Consider the following 23,701-nt stretch of genomic DNA (forward strand, 5'->3'; position numbering starts at 1 on the left):
TCCCAAACCCAAGGCTGAAAGGCCCTGGTGGTGGTGGGGCGAGAGTAGCCACGAGGCTTGCGGAAACTGAGGTTATGGGTCTAAACCCGGGATTCTTGCACTCTTTATTCCTCCACGTTCGCTGAGCACCTCCTGTTTGCAGGCACTGGTACACTGGTGAACCAAACCAGACCCCTCCTTTCTGGGAGCCCAGCCACCTCACTCCCTGCCCGGCCCAGGGAGTGGGGGTGCTTGAACAAACCCGGCAGCCCCCGTGGTGTGCACTAATGGTACAAGGATAACAGAGGACTCCTTGACTCCAGGGCAACCATCTTTCTCAGGCATCCTTTCAACCCTGCCCGCTGCCCCCCCTTTGGTCTGCCTCTCCTGATTAGCTCCGCTAATCAGGCATAGTTTTGAGTTTCACCTCCTGGGAGTTTCCCTGCCTCCTAACAAGCAGAACAGGAGCCAGGAGGTGCCCTGGCTTGAGGAGGTGGGGAGAGGTGCTGCGGTCTGACCTCTCGGGTCTGACCCCTCCGTGTGCCTCCAGGGGCTGTGTGACCTCAGGGACCCAGTCCTCCTCCAGGTGTCTTTAGCAGATGCATAAAGATACTAGACTGGCCTATACAGTTGGCAAAACAAGGGCCTTAAAACACTCCAAAACTTTTCCTTTATGCCCCTGGGGGGCAGGGGGCTCAGAGAGGCAGGTGGGTTGACCTGTCCACTCCAGGTTCTCCAGGCTCATGGAGATGTAGGCGCCCCATCTCTGGTATGGATGGATGAAATAAAAGGCTGGATGAAATGGGCCAGGGGAGGCTTCTGGGAACCAACTGGCTGCCACAGGAGCGGGCTGTTTTTCCTGATTCCTACCCAGCCTTCGGGGCTGACCCAGACAGAAGGGACAGGCCCAGGCCAGCCACAGGCAGGAGCTAGTGGCAGGGGAGCCGGGTGGCAGGAGGCGGGGCCTGTCCACTATCCAGCCATACCAACCCGGAGCCTGTCACATGCCCTGGGTGTGGTGATATGAGGGTCACCCCAGGAAATCTCTCTCTTCCAGGCAACACCTTACATGCTGTGTGCTTGCTGCCTGTCAGGTTTGGGTTTCAAGGATGAAAACCAGGGTTTCCCTTTATCTGGGCTGAGCCTGGGGGTTGCAACTGTAGCCCAAGGGACCAATCACCCCTCCGTCTGGTTTCTTTGGGGCTACATTGCACTGAAAGACAAAGTGTTAAAATGTGAACCAAACCACAGGGGAAAGCTGGGGGGGGGGGGCAGGGTGAACAGAGGCATGGCCAGGGCGGTCTCCTTAGGGAACCAAAATGATGCCAGCAAGGAGGGGGTGGGGCGGATGACTCGCCCTGGGGGCTTGAGTCAGACAACTCAGGAGTGACACGGGCATCAGAACCCAGGAGAGCAGGAGGTCTAGGCTAGGGGGCTGGGGCACCAAGAGGGTGACACTGAGCGGGAGGGAGCTACCTCTCAGAGCTGGCTCAGCCAGGGTCTCCCTCCGAAACCGCAGACACCGAGGCCGGGTCACTCTCGGGTGCGGCCATCCCAGGCACTGTGGGGTGCTGAGCAGCATCCTTGGTCTCACCCACTTGGTGAAAGGAGCACCCCCAGTTGTGACAACCACAGATGTTCCCAGACATCGCCAGTATCCCCTGGGGTCACACAGTCCCTACTAGAGGACCCATGAATTAGCCCCTGTGCCCTCTGCCACCTGGACCCAGACAGGGTGGGGCGACGCCCAGGAAAGCAACACTGAGACCTTTTCTGTTAAAAGTCAGAAGTGTTTTGTCTTGTTTTAATATCATCAGCTTTACAGGATTACAATTGTCTTAAATATTTCTGAAATTTAAATACAATCTGCATAATAATGTTATAAAATGTAAACTTTCAGTGTTCTTTTAAATTTCAAAATCACACCTCCCTCCCTTTTTTTGGTCTTTTGCCCCCCCTTAATACCTGAATGTTCTGCAAAACTGAAATCCTTACCGGCTGCCCCACCGGCCAGGGTGACAGGCAAGGCCCGGCCAGAGGTAGAGTAGTTTATACCTTTTTAAAGTTTTTTTCCTTTAACCTGAGTTCCGGCACGGTCCCCGTGCCATCGGACAAACCCCAGAGAAACTGAAATTTCACATGTCAGGAATGAAAGGCTGAATTCATTCGTGTTTGCCAAGAAAAAAATGCAGAAGTAAAATTAAGGGGAAGAAAAAAATGATAGAAGCGGGCAAAAATGACAAAAGCAAAAACAGTGACTGTACAAATGCACAACTATTAAAAAGTAGCTCAGCCGCCCCAACGCCTCTGCTCTGCCCCTTGCGCGACAGTGGGCAGCGCTGCGGCCAGTTTAGGGGTCACAAGGAAGATTCTAGAAGCAGCTGTCACAAACATCTCTAGAGCAGGGGAAGCCCCTGAGCCCCTCTTGAGCTTGAGCCTGAGCTTGGGGGGTCCCTGCGTGCACCAGGCAGCTAAGCCCCACCCATTCCAGAATGAACAGTGTACAAGCAAGCCGCTGACAGAGATGGCTGCCCCTTCCCCACCCCAGTTTGCATGAGGGGGTGCTGAGCTGCACCCTAGAACCCCCGCTGACAGGGGTTGTCCTGAGATGGGCGTGGCAGAGGGTACATGGGGACTCACTCGAGGCAGAGGCTGCAACCCCGTCCCAGCCTGGAGCTCCCCCGTGCCTTTCCATCCCTTCCCCCTGCCCACAGCGCCGTCTCCCCTCACCCCTGCAATCACCCTGAACAGCAGACATGCCCTGAGTTAGATCCGCAGGCCATATCGCCCACAGGACACGACACCCAGGTCCCCCAACACACACAGACATGTGAGACACACACACAGGACCAGAGAGAGCACCCAGGTGGGCTCTCAGGTGGAGGTGCCCGTGACACGGGTAGAGGGGATAGGTATTGGGACTTGTTGAAACTCTGAGCCAGAAAAAGGGGTCAGGCTGAGGAGGGGCTTTGGCATCAAGAGTCGGACCTGAGGTAGAAATAACCAGGCAGCAGACACCCCCATGTGGGCCGCACCCACCAGGAGGCTGTGGCTCCGGGGGGCCTGGTCATGGAAGAAGGGAAAAGGAGCATCCGGTCCACTGCTCTGGAGACAAGAAGATCCTCCTCCCACAGTGGTTGTGCTGCTGCAGTGAGAGTTGGGGAGGAGAACCTTCCAGAAGTTAAAAACAGAGAGGAAACCCCAGATGCCTGCAGCTGCCCCATTTTGGAAGGTGGGCGGTGTCAACAACCCTGAGATACACCAAAGAAAGGGGTTCTCCCCAAAGATACCACAGCACCGCACCCAAGCAAACCCAGACATGGGGCAGGGGTGGGACCTGGATGCTCCCCTCTGCAAGGTCTCCAAGGCAACAAGATGGCGCCGGGTCCGGGATCACTGAGTCTGGGATCCGGGGATCTGGGAGGCTGCCAGGTGGGGCACTTCCCTTTTTGGCCTCATTAAGCCAGGCTCCCTGGGCCCAATAGAGCAGACAAACTCAATGCATGGAAGGAAAGGGCGCTAAGGTGTAGGAGGCACAGTCCCAACCAGCACTGCCTGGTTCCCAGAGAGCCAGCAAGGGTTAGGATGGCAAAGGAAGCCCCCACACCCCACCTGGGCCTTTGGACAGAAGGTGCTACCTTGTAGCGAAGATCAGCCACTGAAATAAACTCCTCAGCCCAACTGTCTCCGATGCCCACTTTCTCACCTGGGGGAAGGGGTCGTGGAGTGAGTGCAGCCTCCTCGTGGGCCTCTATTTAGTTCCTTTAATTACATTGGGAATGTAGCCTTGCACGGGGGCGAGAGAGAACTGAGGGACTAAGTGAAGGAGATGAGAAGGAGTGGGGTGTGCAGGATGACAAGGCCCCAGAATCCTCACCCTGAGCTTAGCCTGGCTCACCCCCGTCTCCGAACATCAATACAGATAGGTCTCCAGAAGCAGCCCTTCCAGGCAAGAGGGAGTCCCCAGGCCACATTCATCCCTGAGACAGGAGCCTGGGAGCTATGACAGACACCCCCCACCCAAGGCCCTGGCCCTTCTTCCAGCACTGTGTCCTCTCTGGTTGACTTCCAGGTCCCTGACTGGGAGCACAGTGTGGCAAGCGAGAGACAGCATCTAGAGTCCTGCTTTGCCATTCAGCACTCACGTCCTCCCATGGCGCCCCCAGCCCCAGCCTGGCACTCAGCACCTGAGCTCACCGCCTTTTCTGGCTAGAGCCCAGGGCGCAGTGTCCCGCGCTCACCGGCTGCCTACTGCACCACAGGAAATGCACACATGAACCCAAATCAGTCATGGAAAAAATTAAAAGGATATTACTTTTTTTTTTTGCTTCTTTTAAGTCCAGTTTCCCTGAATGAACACAAATATATAGAGATATATATCCTTTTCCTAAGGTTTGATTCCTTCCCTAAGAATAAAATATAATATTTACAAAACAAAACCCCCCAAACCTCTTAAAAACCCTATAAAGCTTGAATATCACTATTTCTTTAAAAAAAAAATAAAAAGTTCCCAAAAGCAACAAGAAAAAAATTCAACTGATCTTGGCTCAGGGGTTTCACTGAAAACAAGGAGCTGGGTATGGACAGTGGGTGTGTGATGAACAGGAAAAAAAAAAGGAAAACAACCGGACAAAAATGAAAACACACAGTGCAGGGATGTATGAGGTAAACAGGACCTGGTCCAAACCAGCGACCAGTCCTAGTCGGTCCACCACGGCTGCAGGCGAGCCCTGGGAACTTCCTTTGCTCGTTTCCTTCCCTAGTCTCACAATTCATTTCTCTGAATGTCTGAAACCTGAGTAATTCAAGTGTTCCTTGGTTTTCCCCTGTTTTATTAAATTTTCTTTATATATATGTATATATATATATTTTTTCTTCTATTTTTGGCGTTAGCTGTGGCTCCTTTGTGGATATCTCCCCTCCCCACCCGTATCTCCCACCACCCCGGCCCTGCTTGGCCCACCTTTCGGCCCCTGCCCAGTGTGACCGGCTCCCAGGGTGGGGGCGGCGGGTGGGGAGTGGTGCGGTTAAGGCAATGAATTATTTGAGGTAGAAGACGTGGGGGGTGTGGGTAACCCCGCTGGCCCGGCCTGGCTGCCCACGCTGCTGCTGGTCCCACTGTTTCCTCCCCGGCTGCTGCCACCACCGCTTTTGCTGGGAGCTGAGGGTGGTGTGGGGGCTGGTGGCTGAGCAAACAGCACTCCTAATGCAAGGACAGGAGGAGAGACATGTTATGGAGAGTCTTTAAAAAATTATATGACAGGTACAAGGGGCTCCATGAGCACTGATTCCCTGCAAAGTTCTCCCATGGACCCGCTAGGAACACCTACTACCTCATCTCAGTTTCTGCTTCCCAAAGGAATCTTTGCCCAACAACCCAGCTGTTCTTTGTCCCCAGCGCCACCTGGTGTTCTAATGAGCAAATGGTGCGAGTACATTTTTTTACAAGGAACTTTGAAACATCACTTGTACAGTTCACCTTTGAACAACACAAGTGTTAGAGGTAGTGATCCTGACACAGTTGAAAATCCAAATATAACTTTTGACTCCCCAAAACTTAACCACTAATAGCGTATTGTTGACTGGAAGCCTTACCGATAACATAAATAGTGGATGAACACATATTTTATATGTTATATGTATTATATACTGAATTCTTACAGTAAAGTGAGCCACAGAAAAGAAAATGTTATTAAGAAAATCATCAGGGAAATATATTTGCGGTATTTATTGAAAAAAATGCACATGTAAGTTGGCCCACACAGTCCAAACCCTTGTTGCTCAAGGGTCAGCTCTATTTTTGAGCACTGACTATGCGCTGAGCACTGTGCCAAGTACTTTCTACATAAAGCACCATGCCAAGTGCCTACTATGTGCTGAGCACTGCTTTAAGTACACTGCATCGATTATACACTCAGGTCTCCCAGGGAAGAAAGGACTTCGCTCCCTCTGATGGCTGGGCTCACACAGGCCAAACCTGGGGGCCACCCGGGACTCCCAAGTTAACCTGGCAAATGAAGCGGTCAAGGTGTTACCTGTGTACATAATCCCGTTAATCTCCACTGACATGCTTATGCTATTGCTGCCATTGGTGCTGGTCAAGTTTGCAGCGGAATCCTGGCGGCCCTCAGAGGCTGTGGGAAGAAGAAAGGCCACCATTTGGAAGCACAAACCCATCTGTGTGATGATCTGTTTCACGTCTGTCACGCCCACCAGACTTGAAACTCCACAAATCTGCAGACTGTATTTGCCTCCAGCAAACCCAGGACACACACAGTACATGTCAAATAAGAACATATTTGTCTGACATTTGCTTTTATCATGGCTGTCTTTTAAAAAATTAATTAATTAAAAAAAAGATCCTCCCTTGCCCTGGCTGGTGTGGCTCAGTGGACTGAGCACTGGACTGAGAAGCAAAGGGTTGCTGGTTCGATTCCCAATCAGGGCACAGCCTGGTTGTGGGCCAGGTCCTCAGTAGGAGGTGCCCAAGAGGCAACCATACATTGATGTTTCTCTCCTTCTCTTTCTCCCTCCCTTCCCCTATCTCTAGAAAAATAATAAATATTATCTTTAAGAAAAATCCTCCCCCGAGAATATGTTTACTGATTTTAGAGAAAGAGGGAAGGAGGGAGAGAGAAAGAAACATCAATGTGAAGGAGAAACATTGATCGGTTGTTTCCCATATGTACCCCAGTGGGGATTCCACCCCTCAACCTAGATATGTGCCCTGACCAGGAATCAAACCCAAAACCCTTTGGTGTATGGGACGACACTCCAACTAAGTGGGCTACCCAGCCAGGGCTATGATTGTAAGTCTTAAGCAATACTGCACACCCAAATCATATTGTTCCTTCTAACAGCCACAAGGTCTTCCAGATGTGACTCATTCGTTCCTCACTGATGGACACACACATAGCTTCAAGGCCTCACTGTTACGACATCATGCAGATGACTGCAGTGAACAATCCTGTCCATACAGGTATCCCCCGCTTTTTGAAAATTCGCATTATACCACTTCAAGAGGCTTCACAGGAATTCCCTGTTTTTGGATAGTGGGAGACACCTGTGTTACCTTGGGCACCTGCACTAGGTCTGCTGTAGATACCAAGTAGGTCACTGGGTCACATTTTCATTTTTAAAAGAGATTGCCAAATTGCCACCTATTTATACTCCCACCAGCAGGGCCTGTTTCTCCATATCCTAACACTGGATATTGCCAAACTCTGATGGGTGAAAAATGGCGTCTCCATGTTAATGTGCAGATCTCCAGGTCAATGGAGTTGAACTGCTTCTCATGGGAATTTACTAGTCACAACTGCCCATTTTTTCTATTGATTTGCTTGCCTTTTTGTTGATTTCTAGGTACTCTTTACATATGCTGGCTCCAAGACCCTTATTTTGTTACACATGCCAGGAAGCATGGAGAGTCTGGGGGCCGGGCTGATACCTTGGCTGTTGATACGAATGCTCATGGGCAGTTGGGCTGTCATGGCCAGGAAGTTCTGCTGTAGCGCTCGCTGCATGAGCCGTTGCTGCTCATCCGCCACCAGGGCCATCTTCTTTTCTGGAGGCTCCCCAGACTCCAGTTTCTCCCGAAGTTGCTCCAGGGCAGCTGCCTGTGCCGCCACAGCTGCCTGGGCTGCTGCTGCTTGCACTGCTACTGCCTGGGCTGCCACCACGGGGTGGCCTGCCAGGGAGACTGGCAGGCGGCCGGGGACCGTGATGGGGATGGCCGAATCCTCCTCTAGACAGGAGAGAAGAGGAGTTGGTGGCCAGAAATGAGGTGGCCTGGCCCAGCCTTTCACCCATGCAGGAATGTGCACCCTCTTGAATACCACTACTGACAGGGTGCTCACTCCCTCTCCAGGGATGTAGCTAGGTTTCTGAATAGGCACAAGTACTCTAAAATATAAAACCCTTTCTAAAGTAGATGCTATTATAATGGTAATACCGGTGGTAACAATACTAGTTATACACTAGTATTACAGTAGTATTCAGTATCAGTACTATATAGACACTATAACAGCATCTATTACATATAATACTAGTCATAACAAGGACTCAGAACATGTCTTGTCTAGAGCACTTAATGTGAACCATCTTGAAGGGCCATTTCAACAATCCCAAGTCTACTCTTATCTCCAGATGAGGAAACTGAGGCTCGGAGAGGATGTATAACTTTCCCAAGGCCACACAGTGGAGAGAGGCTGAGCTGGGATTCTAACCCAGGCAGCCCAACTCCAGAACCAGTCCCTAACCATTCCCCTCTTCTGTGATTGAAACAAATGTCCCTGTCATTCCCACTCACTGGTTCCATTGGGACCCACTGTCTCTTCTTCCCGATTCCTTCTCCCACGTCAATCCCTGCTCACTGGGCGCTGCCCCTACTTGCTGGGCCGTCATTCCAGCCTTTGCTGTTGCTGGGCCCTCTGCCCTGGAGTTTCTGCGGTGCTCTCTCCTTGCCTCCCTCTTCTGGTCTCACACAAACGTCTCAGCCAGCTTTCCCATCACTGCTGCCTGCTGCCTGCTGGTTCCAGGCTCTCTCATGACTGGAATCATGATCTGATCTCCCAGATCAGACCTCTTCATCTGACATGCCACCATCTTCCTCAGCTCCAGCATGAGACCTGGCCCATGTGGATACTTAATAACCATTAACTGGTATCTCTGGAACTCCCGAAAGCCAGGAGGGTAAACTGAGGCCCACAGAAGAATGAATGAGCTAATATTACCAAGACCTAACTTTTCAGAGCCTTGTGCGGATCACCTCAGATCCTTGGCCCACTCCCTGGAAGTAGGAAGTCACAGCCAGCATGGCAGAGGAGAAATGGGAACTCACACAGGCACACCAGCCTGCTCAAGGTCATGCTGCCACAAGCGCTATCCGTGTTCTGTATCAGGAAGGGTTTGAGGCTCAGTGGGAGAGAACTGTGATCACCTGGTGATGTCTGCCACAGTGGAGACTAGGATGGGGGCTGCCTATCAGGTAACTGCAAACTGGGCCCTGTTGCATGCTGGGCATTTTTTACACTGAAGGCTCCTTACAACTCTACAAATAGTGGGTAATTGTCTCCACTTCACTCATAAGGAAATCAGGCTCAGAAAGGGGCACCAAGCCACTCAGGGACACCTAGCAATTGCTTCAGGGATGGATGCCAGGTCAGTTTGATAGACCCATACTACACTCTCAATGGTGTCTGCTCAGACAGTGTTGACAAAGACTAACGCTCAAAGGGAAAAGAACAGAGGAATCAACTAGTAATGTCTGCCATGGGCAAGGTATGGGAAAAAATATAGTGATGAAGAGTGTCAGCCACAGGCAGAAGACTGGGGCAATGGTACAATAAGTGATTAGCAATGCCTGCCGCAGGATTAGTACAGGGATCAATTCACCGGAAAAACAGCGATTAATTAATAATGTCTGCTATGGGCTCAGGGTGGGAAAATTGTGCTTGATTTGTAATGTCTACCTTGGCATAGAATTGAAGAATAAAAACTATCAACTAGTGGTGCCTGCCATGAGCTCAGGAGTAGGAAAAATGGATTGACTAGGAATGTCTACCTGCTGTGGGTTGGGGGTTAGAAAAACGGGGATTGATTAGTGACGTCTGCCGTGTGCACAGCACTGCTCAGATCCACAGCCCTCACCCAGGATAACTGGGGGTTTCTCAACCTGTTTACTCAGTGAGGGGGGAAGGTACCCACCCTGCAAGGCCAGACAGCTTGAGTCGGGATCAGCCCGCTCCTTACCTTTCTTGATCTTGGGGGAGGGGGTGATGGAGCTGCCGTTGGTGCTGGTGGCCAGGCCCAGGGAGGACACAGGCAGTTTGGGCGAGGAGAGCATGCTGTGGGCACCTCCCGGTGAGTAGGTGAAGAGGGAGCCCCCAAAGCTCTGGCGCCGGCCCTCCCTCCGGTTGCTGTCAATGGCTGCCTGGAGCTCGTTGGGGTTGCTGAGGCCGCGCTTCTCACACTCATACGGGTACAGGTACTTCATGTACCTGCGGGCAGGGGTGAAGGGACAGGGTGGCACCTGGGACACTTCCCGTGGCTCCCTGCTGCCCACGGCATAAAACAAACCCCACTGTGGCACCACCTCCCCGCCTTCGTCACACATGACCACCAGGGAATCACTCAGCAAGGCTCAGAGCCAGAATTTTTATTATGCCATTCCCTGTCTCAATGCTTGTCCCCATGACTACCTCACACTAACCCTTTAATACGCAATTCCAGTAGCCTCAGAGCCAGAACCTTCCATAAAGCCCACCCTGAGCTCTCAGGACTCGGTCCCCTTCCACAGCCCAGTGCGTCTGCGGTCCTTCCTGTCCCAAGCCCTCTGCACACACAGCACTCACTGAGTCCGCAGGGTGAAGGCGGCGCTGGTAATGGATGTGGGCAGGTTGAGGCCCTTGGTGATCTCACGCCACAGCTTCTTATTGATGACCTCCACCAAGCCGCCCTTCTCCGTCACCAGCACGTACAGCATGAACAGGTCAAGCACCTGCTTGGCCATGATGGGGATCCGGTTCACGGGCGTCCCTGTGGGGGAGGGGTGAATGCGGGTGAGGGGGCGCCGTTGCCAGGACCAGAGCCCCACATGCAGCAGATGCCAAGTCTGCGGTTAACACAGCGGTCTGGAGCAGGGTCCCCCCAGCTGTGAGGACATCAGGGCAGGTCACCCTTTGTGGGGGCATCCTGGGCACCGTAGGGTGTTGAACGGCATTCCTGGCACCCACCCACTCGATGTCAGAAGCACTCCCAGTCGTGAAAACCACAGATGTCCCTGACAGTGCCCAGTGTTTCCCAGGGACAGGACTGCCTCAGGTGAGACACCACGTCTCCTGCCCCAGACAGCACTGAGGCAGCAGCTCTGCCTGAGCTTCTTTATCGGGGACCTGGCTCATTTCCGAACTCGCCGGAAAGGAGGAGGGGGTACAGCGAGGAGACGCCGGGGGGGGCCCACCTGGGGCACGGGCATGAGAAATGCAGCCTTTGCTATTCCTACTCCCACCACTGACTACGACAGCTGGCAAAACAACTCCACCTGCGTTCCCAGAGGCCTGCTTCCTCCCTGTGCGGGAAGGTCTGTAATGTGCGAACGGGGCTGTAGTGTGTGTGTTGTGGGGGCCTGCAATGTGTGTGGGGGTGGGGGCTGTAGTGAGGGAGAGACAGCTTGGTTAACCCACTTGGCAGCTTGAGAGTGGGGCAGTGGTCTAGGTCAGGGAGGGGAGGGCAGCGGTCAGCTCAGGAAAACAGGGCCGCTGGTGCAGAGCCAGCCTCGGGGCAAGGGAAGTGGGCTAGTTCAACGAGGGGAGGACTGACCCCTGCACATGGGCCTGATGCCCTCGTGGGCCCGCCGAGCCCTCCACACAGAGGTCCCAGCCTCGCAGCCTTCAGGTCTCAGCCTGGCCTGCCTGGTGCCTTCCTGGTGGAGGGTGCAGAGGGCGCCCTTCTCTCCCCAGCAGTGAATCCCAGGTTTTCTTGCTGTGGACCCCCTTGCCCTGTTCTGCTCACACGGGGTCCTCGGTGCGCAGCCTGGCACATGACAAGCGTTCAATAAACAGCAAAGGCTGGCAGGCTGCATCTGAGCCCGAGGGCCACGCTTACCCCCATCTGGAGATGCACAAACAGACACTGCAGGATGTGCCCTGACGGAGGAAGGTCCGAGTGAGGGGTCAGCTTGCCTGCCCTGGGGCCTGGACGATGCTCTTCACCTCTGGACGTTCCAGAGCCACCTCCCACGACCTCTGGCTGCGTTCCAGCCCTTCCCACATTGCAAACCCCCAACGAATGGAGAACCACCTGGAGTGGGGGCGGGAAGATGGACCTCAGACTGCCCCCATCCCCGATTCTATTTTCAGCCCAAGAGAAAGAGAGAAAAAGCAACATCAGTGTCAGCACACACAGCCCAGAGATGTGGCCGCAGCGCAGTCCTGCCTAGACTTGGATTTAGACCCTGCCCGGGCAGGGGGAAGAATTACGGAATCAGATCCTTCTGGCTCTGTGGCAGACAGGGCCTGGACGGATGTTTATAGAAGGATGGGGGCTGGGAGAGCACAGGGAGGCACTGGTGGTGGGCAGTGAGGGCTGTGGGGGCGATAAGAAAGGGTGGAGAGGTTGTCAAGGAAATAGCAGGCGGGTGGGGTGCAGGCACCAGGAGAATTCAGTTGGAGGCTTTTATTTTGTGACCCTTTGTCTGGAGCCAAGGGGAGGACGCTTGTGAGATGTAGGACACGGTGTCTGGGGTGAAGTGGGTCTGACGGATTCTCAGCCCCAAAGGCCCCCCATGACAGAAGGGAGTGCCGAGGAGGGTGGCAGGGAAGAGAAGGTCTTAGGGCCAGGTTCTGAGGAATGCATAGGAGTCTGCTGCCTCCGGCCCTTCAGGGGCATCATCTTGGTGAAGAAGGCAAGGCTGGACACAACCCTCACAGCCCTTTTTGGCAAGGGCCTGGACTCTGCGTCTGGGGGCCCCAGCCTCACCCCCACCCTGGTGTGGCTCGCAGCACTTCCTAAGTACCTCTAGGACAGACACCAGGTGGCTTGTCCTGGGTAACATGGGTGGGCTCCAGGCCTGGAAGCTCTGAGCCCCACGGCAGGGGGGTCGGAGGGGGGCTCAGGCAAGTGTGGACAGGCTGATAAAGAGAGCAGGGCAGGGGGATCTCTCTGACCGTATGGGGCCAGCAGCTCTGTCTGGGGCGGGGCTGGATGGATAACACGATAGCATGAGAGGGGCCCCTACCCCAGGGCTGGGTCTGAAGTCTTCTATCCCGGCACAGGAGGAGTTAACTCAGAGGCTACAGCCCCCTCCCCTTTCATCTCCTTCCTTCTGGGCCTGACCGGGCCTGGCTAGGCCTGTGTTTACAGAAGCTACTGGTGAGGGAGGGGCAGGCAGAGGCCCAGGACAAAGCAGCAGGGGCCTGGCCCCTGCAATGGCCCCAGTGGACCCTGCAGTCCCCCGCTGGCCCCACCCCTTCCTGCCTCTGTAGCTCAAAGGCCATGTGCCCTCTTGGGGCCTCAGTTTCCTTCTCTGAACAGCAGGATGATAGTAACCATCCAGGGCTGCTGTCCAGGGTCAGAGGAATGAACCCCACCCTACAGTGGGTATTCCTGGGACAGCCCTGGTATCTCTGCTCTAAGCTAAGGGGGAGGCCCAGGCAGGAGACCTCTCAGGATCCCCTGGCTGCCCTTTGTTCTCTGAGCCTGGCTCATGCCAATAGCCCCTGGCGTCCTCCAGTGTTTGGGCCTCAGTTTCCCACCCCGACACTCACCCAGATCAGCCCCTGCTCCTCATGTCACTGTTCTCAAGGCCCACACACTTCCTGGTGGGGCTGTGGTTGGCATCTGCCTGGCTCCAAACCAGGGAGAAGCGAGGGCACAGCGCACTGCCGCGTCCTGCTGCCACTCAACAAACACAGCGCGGCACTTTGTGCACCTGGGGCACGGCCAGCAGCAGGCTGCCTGTGGCCCACCTTGCAGACAGGAGGACTACGGGGAGGGGCTTGGGCACCAGGGGGCACTCTAGGCCATGAGAGCCGGAAGCCTGCGTGGGGAGCATTCGCCCAGCTGCTCCAGCACCCACCTGTCTCCGTGAATCCAACCCCACTGTCCACAGATCATGCCCTGGGTCTCAGCAGCGAGGGGAAAGCTTGGACTGCCAGTTCTGGGTGGTGCCCTGAGACAACCTCCCCCACTCTGCACGGACTCACCCCTTTGACTCGCACAGCCGCGCCTCCCCTCTCAGAAACCCACGCCCACGCGGCACGGCCGTGCCTCCTTTCCGACACCCACCTCTTGGAGGCCTCCAGCCATAAGGAACACAAGGCCACTCTGACACACCTGTCCCAGGCTGTGGCTGATGGGATCCCCCTTTCTCATGCCCATTTCCTGTCACTTCCCAGAGGGCAGGCCTCACCTCGCTTTTGCATGAAGCTGAATAAGTCATCCAGGAACTCCTTCCTCTTGGGGTCCCCATCCAGTTCATAGAGCTGCGAAGGCAGGGAAGGGACCAGTTAATTGATGCCAGAGCTTGGACGTGGGCGCCATGTCCCCATCATGAGAGCCAACCAAGGGGGCTGCCGGCAGGAACAGGCACTGGGGGTCTCAGCCCCAGTGCCTCCCGAGTTCAAGCATCTTCTGAAGCCCCACTAAGCCGATGATGAGCCTGCCCCTCACCTTCAGGTGAGGACAGAGGCATTTGGACGTGTCCCCCGGGTGGCTTAAAACAACGAGGTTTATCCTCCTACAGCTCTGGGGCCAGGAGTCAGAGATCAAGGTGTGACAGGGCCAAGCTCCCTCCTGAGACTCCGAGGAGGGCCGTTCCACCGCCCTGGCTTCTGACAGCCCTGGGACTCCCTGGGCTTGGGGCCGCCGCATCACCCCAGTCTCTGCCCCTGTTGTCACGTGGCTCTCCTCTGTGTCTAAGTTCCTGTCTCCTTGTAGGACACCTGTCACTGGATTTGTGGCCACCTCAACTCATCTCAATGCTTCACTAGAAACATCTGCAAAGACCCAGTTTCCAAAAAGGGTCTCACTCATGGGGACCGGGAGTTGGGTTTCAGCACATCATTCTGGCGCACAGTGCACCCCAGACACACAGCACCCGTCCAGGCCGCAGCCATTATGATGCATCCCGACCCTGTCCAGTGAGCCGTGCACACACGGGCACAGACAGGCAGGCGGGAGACTGAAGTCCTGGACTGCTGGGGCCTCTCGGCCCGGACTCGGCCCTGGGCACTGGCTACTTGGGTTCACCAGTCATCAAAGGCAGGGCGGGCCTCTGTCTGGGGTTTGGGAGGCAGCAGGTCCACTGACCCCACTGACCATTACCTCTCAGGTGCTGGGGTCGGGGGAAGCCAGCCGAGATAATTAGAGAGTGAAGTTGGGGCTGTGCAATCTCACATTAGCTGAGGAGGAGTAGCACAAATAGAAAACAGCAGGCTTCAAATTAAGCTTCAGGGAATACAGCATCGTGCCGCCTGGACACGGAGGGATTCAGGACTGTGGGGGGCCTTGAAACCACCAGTTGGTCCCAGCTGGGCTGGAATAATCAATCACTGGGGCCCAAGAATGTCCCAACACCCAGCTCCTATAGCTGGGACATCCAGGGCCTAGGGAGATGGGATTGTCAGGGCCAACCACTCCTTAGCCATGTTGCTCCTCTCTGGGCCTCAGTTTCTCCACCTGCATAATGGAGCAAAGTGGGGCCTCTAGGCCAAGGGCTGGGAGAGACAGGAGCCCAGACCTGGGTGGTCGAGGCCTTTGTCTCCTCCGCCCCGCCCGGCCAGGCTGGCCAGCCACATTCCTGCGCTGATTTATGGCGTCCGGGGAGGCCCATGTTTTCCCTGCCTGACGGGTCAGAGCCCTGCAGCCGGCCCTTCCATGGGCGCACTCACGCGGGGCCTCATCTGTCCCCTCCCCACTCTCCTCCTCCCTGGCTGTGAAGTGTGGGTTCACGCACGCCTGCTTCCCTGTCTGTCTGCCCCTTGGACATCAGGGATTTTGTTAATTTTATCGCCAGTGTCTAAAAGGTAGCTGAGCACACACAGTTGAAGTCGATGGTAAGTGAACCCTGATTTCTCAGCTGCCAGCTGGGCCTGGCTAGGCAGAGAGTGAGGTGAGACAGACGTGGGAAATTGGCAGATGGCCCCCCCCAAGTCACCGCCACCTGAAACCTCGAAGGGGGGCCTTTGTAGATGTCATTAGATGAGGTCACACTGTGGTGCGGGCCCTGATCCAAAGACAGTGTCGTATTGGAAGAGGAGGGACACAGACACAGAGAAGCCACGTGGGGACAGAGGCAGAGACAAGGGTGATGCAGCCGCAAGTCCAGGGACACGGGAGCCCCCAGAAGTTGGAAGAAGCAAGAAGGACCCTCCTCAGAGCCTCCAGGAAGTATGGTCCCGTGACACCTTGATTTCCAACTTCTGGCTCCAGAGTGTGAGAGGCTGGAGTGCTGTTTTGAGCGTGCGGTCATTTGTCACGGCCTGGAAACCCATCCAGGGGTAGCATGTTCTCCTTTGCTATCCTCACCCAGGTAGAGGAGGGTCCACGCTGCCTAGACCCCTTCTCCAGGCCCACCCCCCACTAGACCTCAGTGCTCCTCCTGCCTCAGTTTCCCCTCTTTTGAGGACATTGTGCAATAAACACAACAGCATCATCCTTATCACCTGGAACCATAACAAGCCCCATATTCAAGGCGGGAAACTGGGGTTCGGGGTGGACACCAGCTGCTCCATGGCCCCTCAGCAGAGGTGGCTGGCTCAGTGGGGCTAGGGGGAGCTGTTAGCCCCCAGGCCAAATGGTGGGCAGAGCCTCACGGGGCTGGGGCGTAGCATGAGGCCATAAAGGGGCTATGTGGTGAAAGAGGCAGCTTTAATAGCTGTGTCATGGGCAGCTGACAACAAAGCCAGGCAGTAAAGGCTGCTCCAGCTTTATGGGGCTCTGGCCCCAAGTTCCGCACCCCTGTGGCGTGTGTCCCGCCCTGGCCAGCTGGCTGAAGCTGTCGGCCAGGCCCCAGGAATGGGGGAGCTGGGAACAGTGTCAAGACTCCTTGAGGTGGTGTCCGGACCCTCCCTGTGGGCCAGTGGGCTGGGCTGTCTATCCTCATAAAGCTCTGGAGTCACGCGGATGGGCCACACCCCACCTTCAGCCCGGCCTGGCTTTGCTGTTTGGAACCCGCCTCCTCTCCAGGTACACGAGGAGGCACTGAAATCAGCCACAGACATACCCAGGGCTGCAAACCCGGGGCTGGAAACTGGGCCAAACATGTAGAAACCCCTCCTTGGGGCTGCGGGCTAAGATAAGGGCCCCTCTCCCCTCCGGAGACCTGATTTCCCAGGGGCCAAGTGCCAGGCACTGAGAATGAGTCTCACTCGAGCTCCTGTCTGCTTACAAAGATACCCCTCCCTGCAGCCCACAAGGTCCCAGAGTCCCTGCCGAGCCCCACGCCCCTGACCACTGGGGGCTTCTCCAACCCATCAGACAGGCCCCCCTCCCAGCCTTGGCCCTGGCAGTTCCACTCCCAGGGAATGCCCCCCCAACACCCCAACACACACTTGAGCAAACAGAGAGGCTTTTCCAGGAAGTCTGAGTAGTACCCTCCCCTGGCTCACAGTCTCCCATGGCTCCCAGAACTCCCACCAAAAACCTCACTTCACCTCCCTTCACTGCAGCCCCTTAAGGCCTGTTGCTGCTTTCTGAGCAAAACAAGCACCCTCTCTCACCTCAGGGCCTGGCGCTGGCTGTTCCCCCTCCTCGGATGCGGTTCCCCAGACTTCAGCAGAGTCAGTCCCTCCTTCTTGTCCCCTAGCCCGTCCTCACCCTCTGCCCCTTCATCTGCTCTCATTTCCTTCTCAGCGCTTTTCGAGAAGCGCTGGCCCTCCGGTCCTGACGCTCCAGGCCCAGCCTGCGTGTGCGGGGGAGGGGGCAGAGGTGCTGGGGACCCACTGACGGACAACCCCTCCCAGGAGGGGACAGTGGGCAGCGAGGCAAGGAGGAAGAAAATAAAGCCAGGAAGTCTGGGGGCTCGGGTGGGGGCAGGGTAGAAGCAGGAGAAAAAGTGAGGTAACCACCCTCCCGATGGGCACGGTGGGCAAACAGGAAATTCTTGTTTGTGGCCAAACAGGGAGCATTTTCACCACAGCCAGGCAGGTTATACGGCTGACCAGGCTGACACGACATCCCCACCCCACCCCCACCCTGAAGCTGAGGGGTCCTTTGGAGCCAGAGAGCTCACCCTAGTGCGGGAATGCCTCCCCAGCCTGCTGTCCTGGAAGAGAGGGGGAAAGGCCACTAGCAAGTCCACAAAGTGACATGTAGGGGTGGGGGGAGGGGCACCAGGGCTCAGCACACAAGAGGTCTTCTCCCCAGGCACTGCTGGGCCCTTCAAGGAAGTCACGCTGCCAGAAGGCCCTGCCCGGGCTCCAAGGGCACCAGTTCCCCAGCCTGCCACAGGGGCCCAGGGGCAGTGTGGGCCCTCAGAGGCCCAGGCTATAAAGAGACAGCCCAAAGGGCCCCCGGGAGGACCTTTGCCCCCTAAACGGTGTCTGCTCAGGCCCCCTTCCGCCACCCAGGTGGCTCCAAAGTCCACAGGGCCCCACCTCTAGAGGAGGCCACTGGGCCGGGAGGGGGACCCGGGGAGTAAGGCTGCTCTCCTTGGAAGGTGGAAAACCAAGAAACTGCCTCTGGTGCCCAGCATTTGGGGACCGAGAAGACATGCAGAAGGACAAGTGTCTCTATAGCAATAAGGATATGGCAGAGATGCTGAGGATGGGAAGTTTTTTAAAAAAGGCACAATTCTGTACTGTCCAATACAGCTTACAGGAACCCAGGGAAGTGTGTCTTCCTCCACACCCAGAAGTGGGCTTGCAAACACTCGGCTGGGGCAGGAACAGACCTGACCCGGCACCGGCAGGGCCTCCTTGGGCACTCCTGGGCCACTGAGGGTCGGAGGGGAAGGACAGGCAGCATCACAGCCTGGGGAGCAGGGGGCCATGCCACAGCCTTGGCAGGCTTACAGAGGTTCTGTGAAGGGCGGGGGGCCGGTGAAGGAGTGAGGAAGCCTGCAAGCTGGGCTGGGTCTGGGCCAGGGGCTCTAGTGCTTACCCTCACCTGCTGTTCCCTGAATTTTTGAACAAAATATTTACGGAGGTGAAATTCCCATAACATAGAGTTCTCCATTTTAAGATAAACAACTCAGCGCCATTTAGTGCACTCGCTGGGTGTTGCAGCCACCTCCTCTGTCTAATTCCAGCACATCCCCTCGCCCCTCCCCCTCCACAGCCCCTGACAACCACTAACCCACTCCCTGTGTCTGCGGATTGGCCTGTCCCGGACATGTCACATGAGCGGAATCGCACCCCGTGTGGCCTTCTGGGTCTGGCTCCTCTCACTAAGTACCGTGTGTCCGAGGCCCGTCCTCGCCGTAGCGAGTGTCAGCACTGCGCTCCTTCCCCTGGCTCAGTCACGTTCCTGGGTGTGGGGGGCCGTACACCTGCTCATTAGCTGGTGGACGCGGGCTGCTTCTGCCTTTGGCTGTTGTGCGTCATGAAACTGTGAACCTGCGTATGGAGCTCACCTATTTTAACACCTTTTAGTCTGAGACAAGAGCCGGTTCACGGTACTAACTCCTATACGAAAAATGAAACTCCAGTGACACAAAGTGGAGAAGGCGGCACGCTGGTTTTTATCCCCCAGTTCCCCTAAAACACCCGAGAGCAGCCCAGACGGGGACGGCACTTCCTCCTTGCAGCCTCCCGGGGGCGGAGGGGCTGAGGGGCTTTCACATCTTTACAGCAAAAGCAGGCTGGGTCTCCCCAGCTCCTAAGCCGGGAGAAAGTCCAGACCTCTACCTGGCCTCGGAGGCCCCGGGCTGGCTGCCCGTCGGGTCTCACCTCGTCTGTCGCCGCAGTGCTCACCCCACTCCAGTCACCCGCGCCTCCCCGCTTCTCCCTGCATGCAGTCCTGCCCCGAGCGAGGTCTTTGCCTTTGCTGCTCCCTGCACCTGGAGGAGGTCCCTCCAACCTTAGTCTCTCTCAGGCCTGCAGCTCTGGCCCCCAAACCAGGCCAGCACCTCCAGGTACGGGCCAACCTCTGTCATGGGCCTGTGCTTGTGCTTTTATTTTGGAATGGTTTCAGCTCATCTTTCTCTCCACCCAGATAAGAAACCCCAAGGGCACAATTGGGGTCTTTGGGTATACCAGGGACAAAGACCCTGGTATACAGCCGGTGCTCACTAATGAAGGAAAGGGGAGAGAGAGCACACTCACACTCTTTGGACCTGGGGTCTGTCCTCCTAAGGTCCCCCCCAGCAGCTCCCTGCCGGCCAGCTGATAAAAACCTTCCTCACACACGGGGCAGTGGTGAGGCCCTCCCCTTCAGCCCAACCGAGATGACTCAGCACGCACAGCAGTTGCCAGCCCCAGGTGGGCTGACAGTATTGTCCCCAGGGGAGCCCCGCCTCAGCCTTCCCCATTCACAGAAACGCCCACGGCTGCTGGAGGCAGAGGATGGGCGAGGCAGCGCCCCCCCCCACCCCCCCGCCCTGCAGCCCCCTGTGCCTACTCTGTGACCAGAGAAACTGAAGTGGGCAGAGGGCTCGCCGTGAGCTCAGTGACCAGGTCCACACCAACCACCTGCTAAGAGCTTGATCTGCCCTTTCCCACTCGCACTGGGCAGGGAGGAGTATGCCTGCTCCTCACCCAACACCGTGAGGCCTGGAGCTGGCGCAGCTGAGCCCTGAGGCCAGCAGGTCTTGTGCCCTCCCAGGGAGACCCCAGAGCAGGAACAAATGGTTGGACAAACAGACGAATGAATAAAGTAGGGATGGGGCTCCGTGGGGCTGTGGGAGGAGGTCATTTGGGGCAAAAGGACCTGGAGCCTGCAACCCTCCCGGTCTGCACCTCAGGCCTCCATTTACCGGCTGTGGGGTGGGGGCGGGCAATGTGACCACGAATCCGTCACAGAGGCCGCTCTGAGGCACAGTAGGACTCCAGCCCAGGCAGACACCTGGGGGTTTTGAATTTGAGACTTCTCTCCTGTTCTGGAAATTCCCAGGACACAGCACAGAGGAGGGAGAGACCGAGGGAGAGCTGCCAGCCCGCAGGGTTTTGACTAGGACAACCCATTCTGCAGCCATTACTGAGCAAGCGTATGGCAGGCTCATGCTGGACACTGAGGACGCAGTGTGTCTGAGACAGATCCAGATGACCCTTGGGGCCCAGGCCAGATGAGGAGATGGTCACAGAACCGGAGGCCTGCGGGAGCTAGGACCCCTGAAGGATTGGGGAAGGGCCGTGTCTTTTGCTGTAGGGGCTTTAATCAATGTTTGGGGGTCCTCAGGCCCTTCCCAGGAGTTGCCATCCCAAGCACCCGACCCTTGGGGCACCCCTGCTGGCCACTCAGCCCTTTCGCTTCCTGTCAGCACTCCAGGCAGGGCCTCCTACACGCAGATGCTACAGGGGCCCCACCGGCCTTGAAGGAAATTGGGGAAGTGATTCTGGGCAGGGCAGAAACATCTGTCCGCTTGGGCACCCCTCCCCAATCGGCCATGTGTCCTTTCTCTGAAAAGACATAGCACCCACACCCACAACAGAGATATTAATAAAAAGCTCCAGAAACAAGTCACAGATCAAAAACGCAAAGGAGCACCTTTCTAGATTTCCGGAATGCAAGATTCTGTAGTAGGGCCTTGACCAGAAACCCTCTCCTTTTCTCCCAATCAGCCATGCATGTGACCAGGGCCATCTGTGAAGTGGCCAGGGGTGCACCACCTGGGTGTCAGGTGGAGATGAGGGACTCATGAGAACCAGGGTGTGCAGGGGGAGGGTCTGGCTTCAGGAAGACGGCTGGGGACGGTGGCAAGAAAAACCACCTTGGCAGCCCGACAAGGCTGGTTGCCCAGCAGCCCCATGTCCCAGTGGGGCAGCGAAGGCACACGGCGGATACCAGCAGGCCTGGCATCCAGGCTGCACCCAGGAAAGGCATCAGCAGAGGCACTTCTAGGAAGAGCAGCAGAGGACGGAGGAGGCTGTCCCACGCTGTCATGCAAATGACATGCAAATCTAGGTGGCCTCATTACGAGCTGGGAGCCCCTCCCCACAGGCCTGGCCCTGAGCTGACCACTGTCTGAGTTAGGCAGCGCTTCATGGACAGGAAAACAGAAGCACTGAGAGAAAACCGTGGAGATGGAGGCAAACCCAGACTGAGCCCAGACAGGGCCCCCTTGCACCTCCGGAACAACCTCGGGCTGCTCCGGCCTCATCCGCCTCCCCAGGTTGGGAAGGGATCCCCGCCCTAAAGCACCTCACATGCGCAGGGCCTCTGAGCAAATGCTTCAGGGTCAGCAAACCCCAAATCCAGAATCTTCCTCCTCCCTCTCAGCAATTACTAATCAGATGTTCCACACTGCCCTGGGGGCATTTCACACTGGGGTCCCAGCCCTGACCCAGGGCCTGGCCCCCAGGGACTAAAAGCCCTGTCCTGGGCATCCTCAGAAAGGAACCAGCCCTGCTTCCCTGCAGCTGGGCCCCAGGGCAGCCCCAGAACATGAGGGAAGGGACTTTCCTAGTGGCTGGAGCTGCTCAGAAAGGTCCACCTGGCCAGGGAGTGAGGTCCCCATTGCTTCTGACCCAGGTTCTCCAAACAGCGCCAGCAGGACTGGGAGGCCAGGGTATAGACTGCCACATCGCCCCAGCCAAGCTGACCAGGTCCCCCCATCACGGGACGGCAGCCGACACAGCAGGAAGAAACAGGGCTGTTCCCACCTGTCACCCAGGAGTCAAGAGGAAGGGGCCCCGGTGAGCTCAGGGCCTGGCGTCACCACTGGACACACCAAAGAAGCCTCTGCCGGACCCAGGCCAAGGGCGGGACGACAGGAACTGCCTACGCCGTGGTGGTGGCCAGCAGCCCCAGGGTGCCATCCAAGCCTACCTCCCACCTAAGGCAGGGGACCCCCACTCCTAGAACATCTCCAGTTCCTTCAGGGTGCCAGCTGGGCAGCCCTGGCAAGTACACGGCTGGCACCCACCACATCCTATGCCTCCCGCACCAGGACACTAGGTAAATGGTAACAAGTAACAGTGACAATGAAATGCCAATAGCCAGCGATCTGCACCCCAGCTTGGCTAGGCTCCACCCCTGCATGGTGATGGCACAGAAATGAGTAACCCAGAGGTGCCTTCAGGTCCCACTTCCCTTCCAAGAAGCAGGCGCCCATCAGGAGGCACTTCAGGGGACAGGGAAGAGGCAGGTAGGCCGATGGCTGAGCAGGGAGGCAGCCGCCAGGGCAGGGAGAGGGTGGCACCCATGCACCTCCATCTGCAGGACTTGCCAGCACAGGGCAGCCTGGGAAAGAGGCAGTTGAGGAGGAATTACGGGGGAACGGAAGGGCGGTGGCGGCAGGGCGGGGGGTAGGATACAGAGAGGGAAGGAGACTGAGACGTGAGAGAGAGACGGTGAAACCAGGAGGCTCCGTGACCAGAGAGACCTGGTCGGGGTCCCAGCACCCTGGTTGTCCCCCTGCCTCCCAGTCCCCATCAGAGGACCTGGCCCAGCCTAGATCCTGGGGAAGAATTCACGGTCATGGTCCGGGGGGGTGGGTAGTAAAGTGAAGAACAGAAGCAAAGGGCAGCCGGCGCCTGCCTGGCCCACGGCAGGCCCAGGAGCCTGGGCCAATTCCCCCCGGGTGAGGCGTCACCAGCCCAGAAGGTCCCCACTTGCAGGGACAGACTCGCAGCCCTGTGCTGGGTGGAGGTCTGGGAGCACAGCCTACCAGGGCAGGGGCTAGAGTGACCATGGGGACCCCAAAGACCCCCCATGGCGCAGAATGAGAACAGCACACAGCACTGGGGCACACAGACACTCCCAGCCACTCCAGCCTGGACAGAAATGGCAGATGACCCCCCACGGCACCAGCAGAACTCACATACACACTCTCAACAGTCCCACCCAGACGGAAACAGCCAGACCCCCAGCCCCACCCAGAGTGGCCACACGGCCCCCCGCCTGGAGCTCCATGTGGCCATGGACACACTGACCCTCCTGACGTGCCCACCCTATTGTGGTCTCCCGGCGCACACATGGACACACCCCTCCACCCAGACAGACACACACACACAGACACACCCTTTCACCCAGACAGACACACACACACACACACACGGACACACCCTTGCGCACTGGCTCTGAGATAACGGCTCAGACAGCCTGCCCTTGGCTGTCTCACCCA

The 23,701-nt window shown here is 56.7% G+C and overlaps 1 protein-coding gene across 6 annotated transcripts in view; it reads right to left on the minus strand.

Annotated features, from left to right (window-relative positions):
• Window positions 1-1,748: 1,748 nt before the first annotated feature.
• ARID3A (AT-rich interaction domain 3A) overlaps window positions 1,749-23,701 on the minus strand; it is a 36,133-nt gene continuing 14,180 nt past the window's right edge. For all 6 annotated transcript variants that reach the window (XM_045831498.1, XM_045831499.1, XM_045831500.1 and 3 more), the window contains exons 4-9: window positions 13,889-13,961; window positions 10,332-10,515; window positions 9,730-9,977; window positions 7,427-7,723; window positions 6,015-6,113; window positions 1,749-5,182 (exon numbers count right to left, since the gene is read on the minus strand). In XM_045831498.1, coding sequence (XP_045687454.1) covers window positions 5,007-5,182; window positions 6,015-6,113; window positions 7,427-7,723; window positions 9,730-9,977; window positions 10,332-10,515; window positions 13,889-13,961 — 1,077 coding nt within the window. In that variant the 3' untranslated portion in view covers window positions 1,749-5,006. The remainder of the gene's footprint in view (window positions 5,183-6,014; window positions 6,114-7,426; window positions 7,724-9,729; window positions 9,978-10,331; window positions 10,516-13,888; window positions 13,962-23,701) is intronic.

Source organism: Phyllostomus hastatus, unplaced genomic scaffold (genome assembly GCF_019186645.2).
Source record: "Phyllostomus hastatus isolate PE091 unplaced genomic scaffold, TTU_PhHast_1.1 phas_contig_159, whole genome shotgun sequence".
NCBI lineage: Eukaryota > Metazoa > Chordata > Mammalia > Chiroptera > Phyllostomidae > Phyllostomus > Phyllostomus hastatus.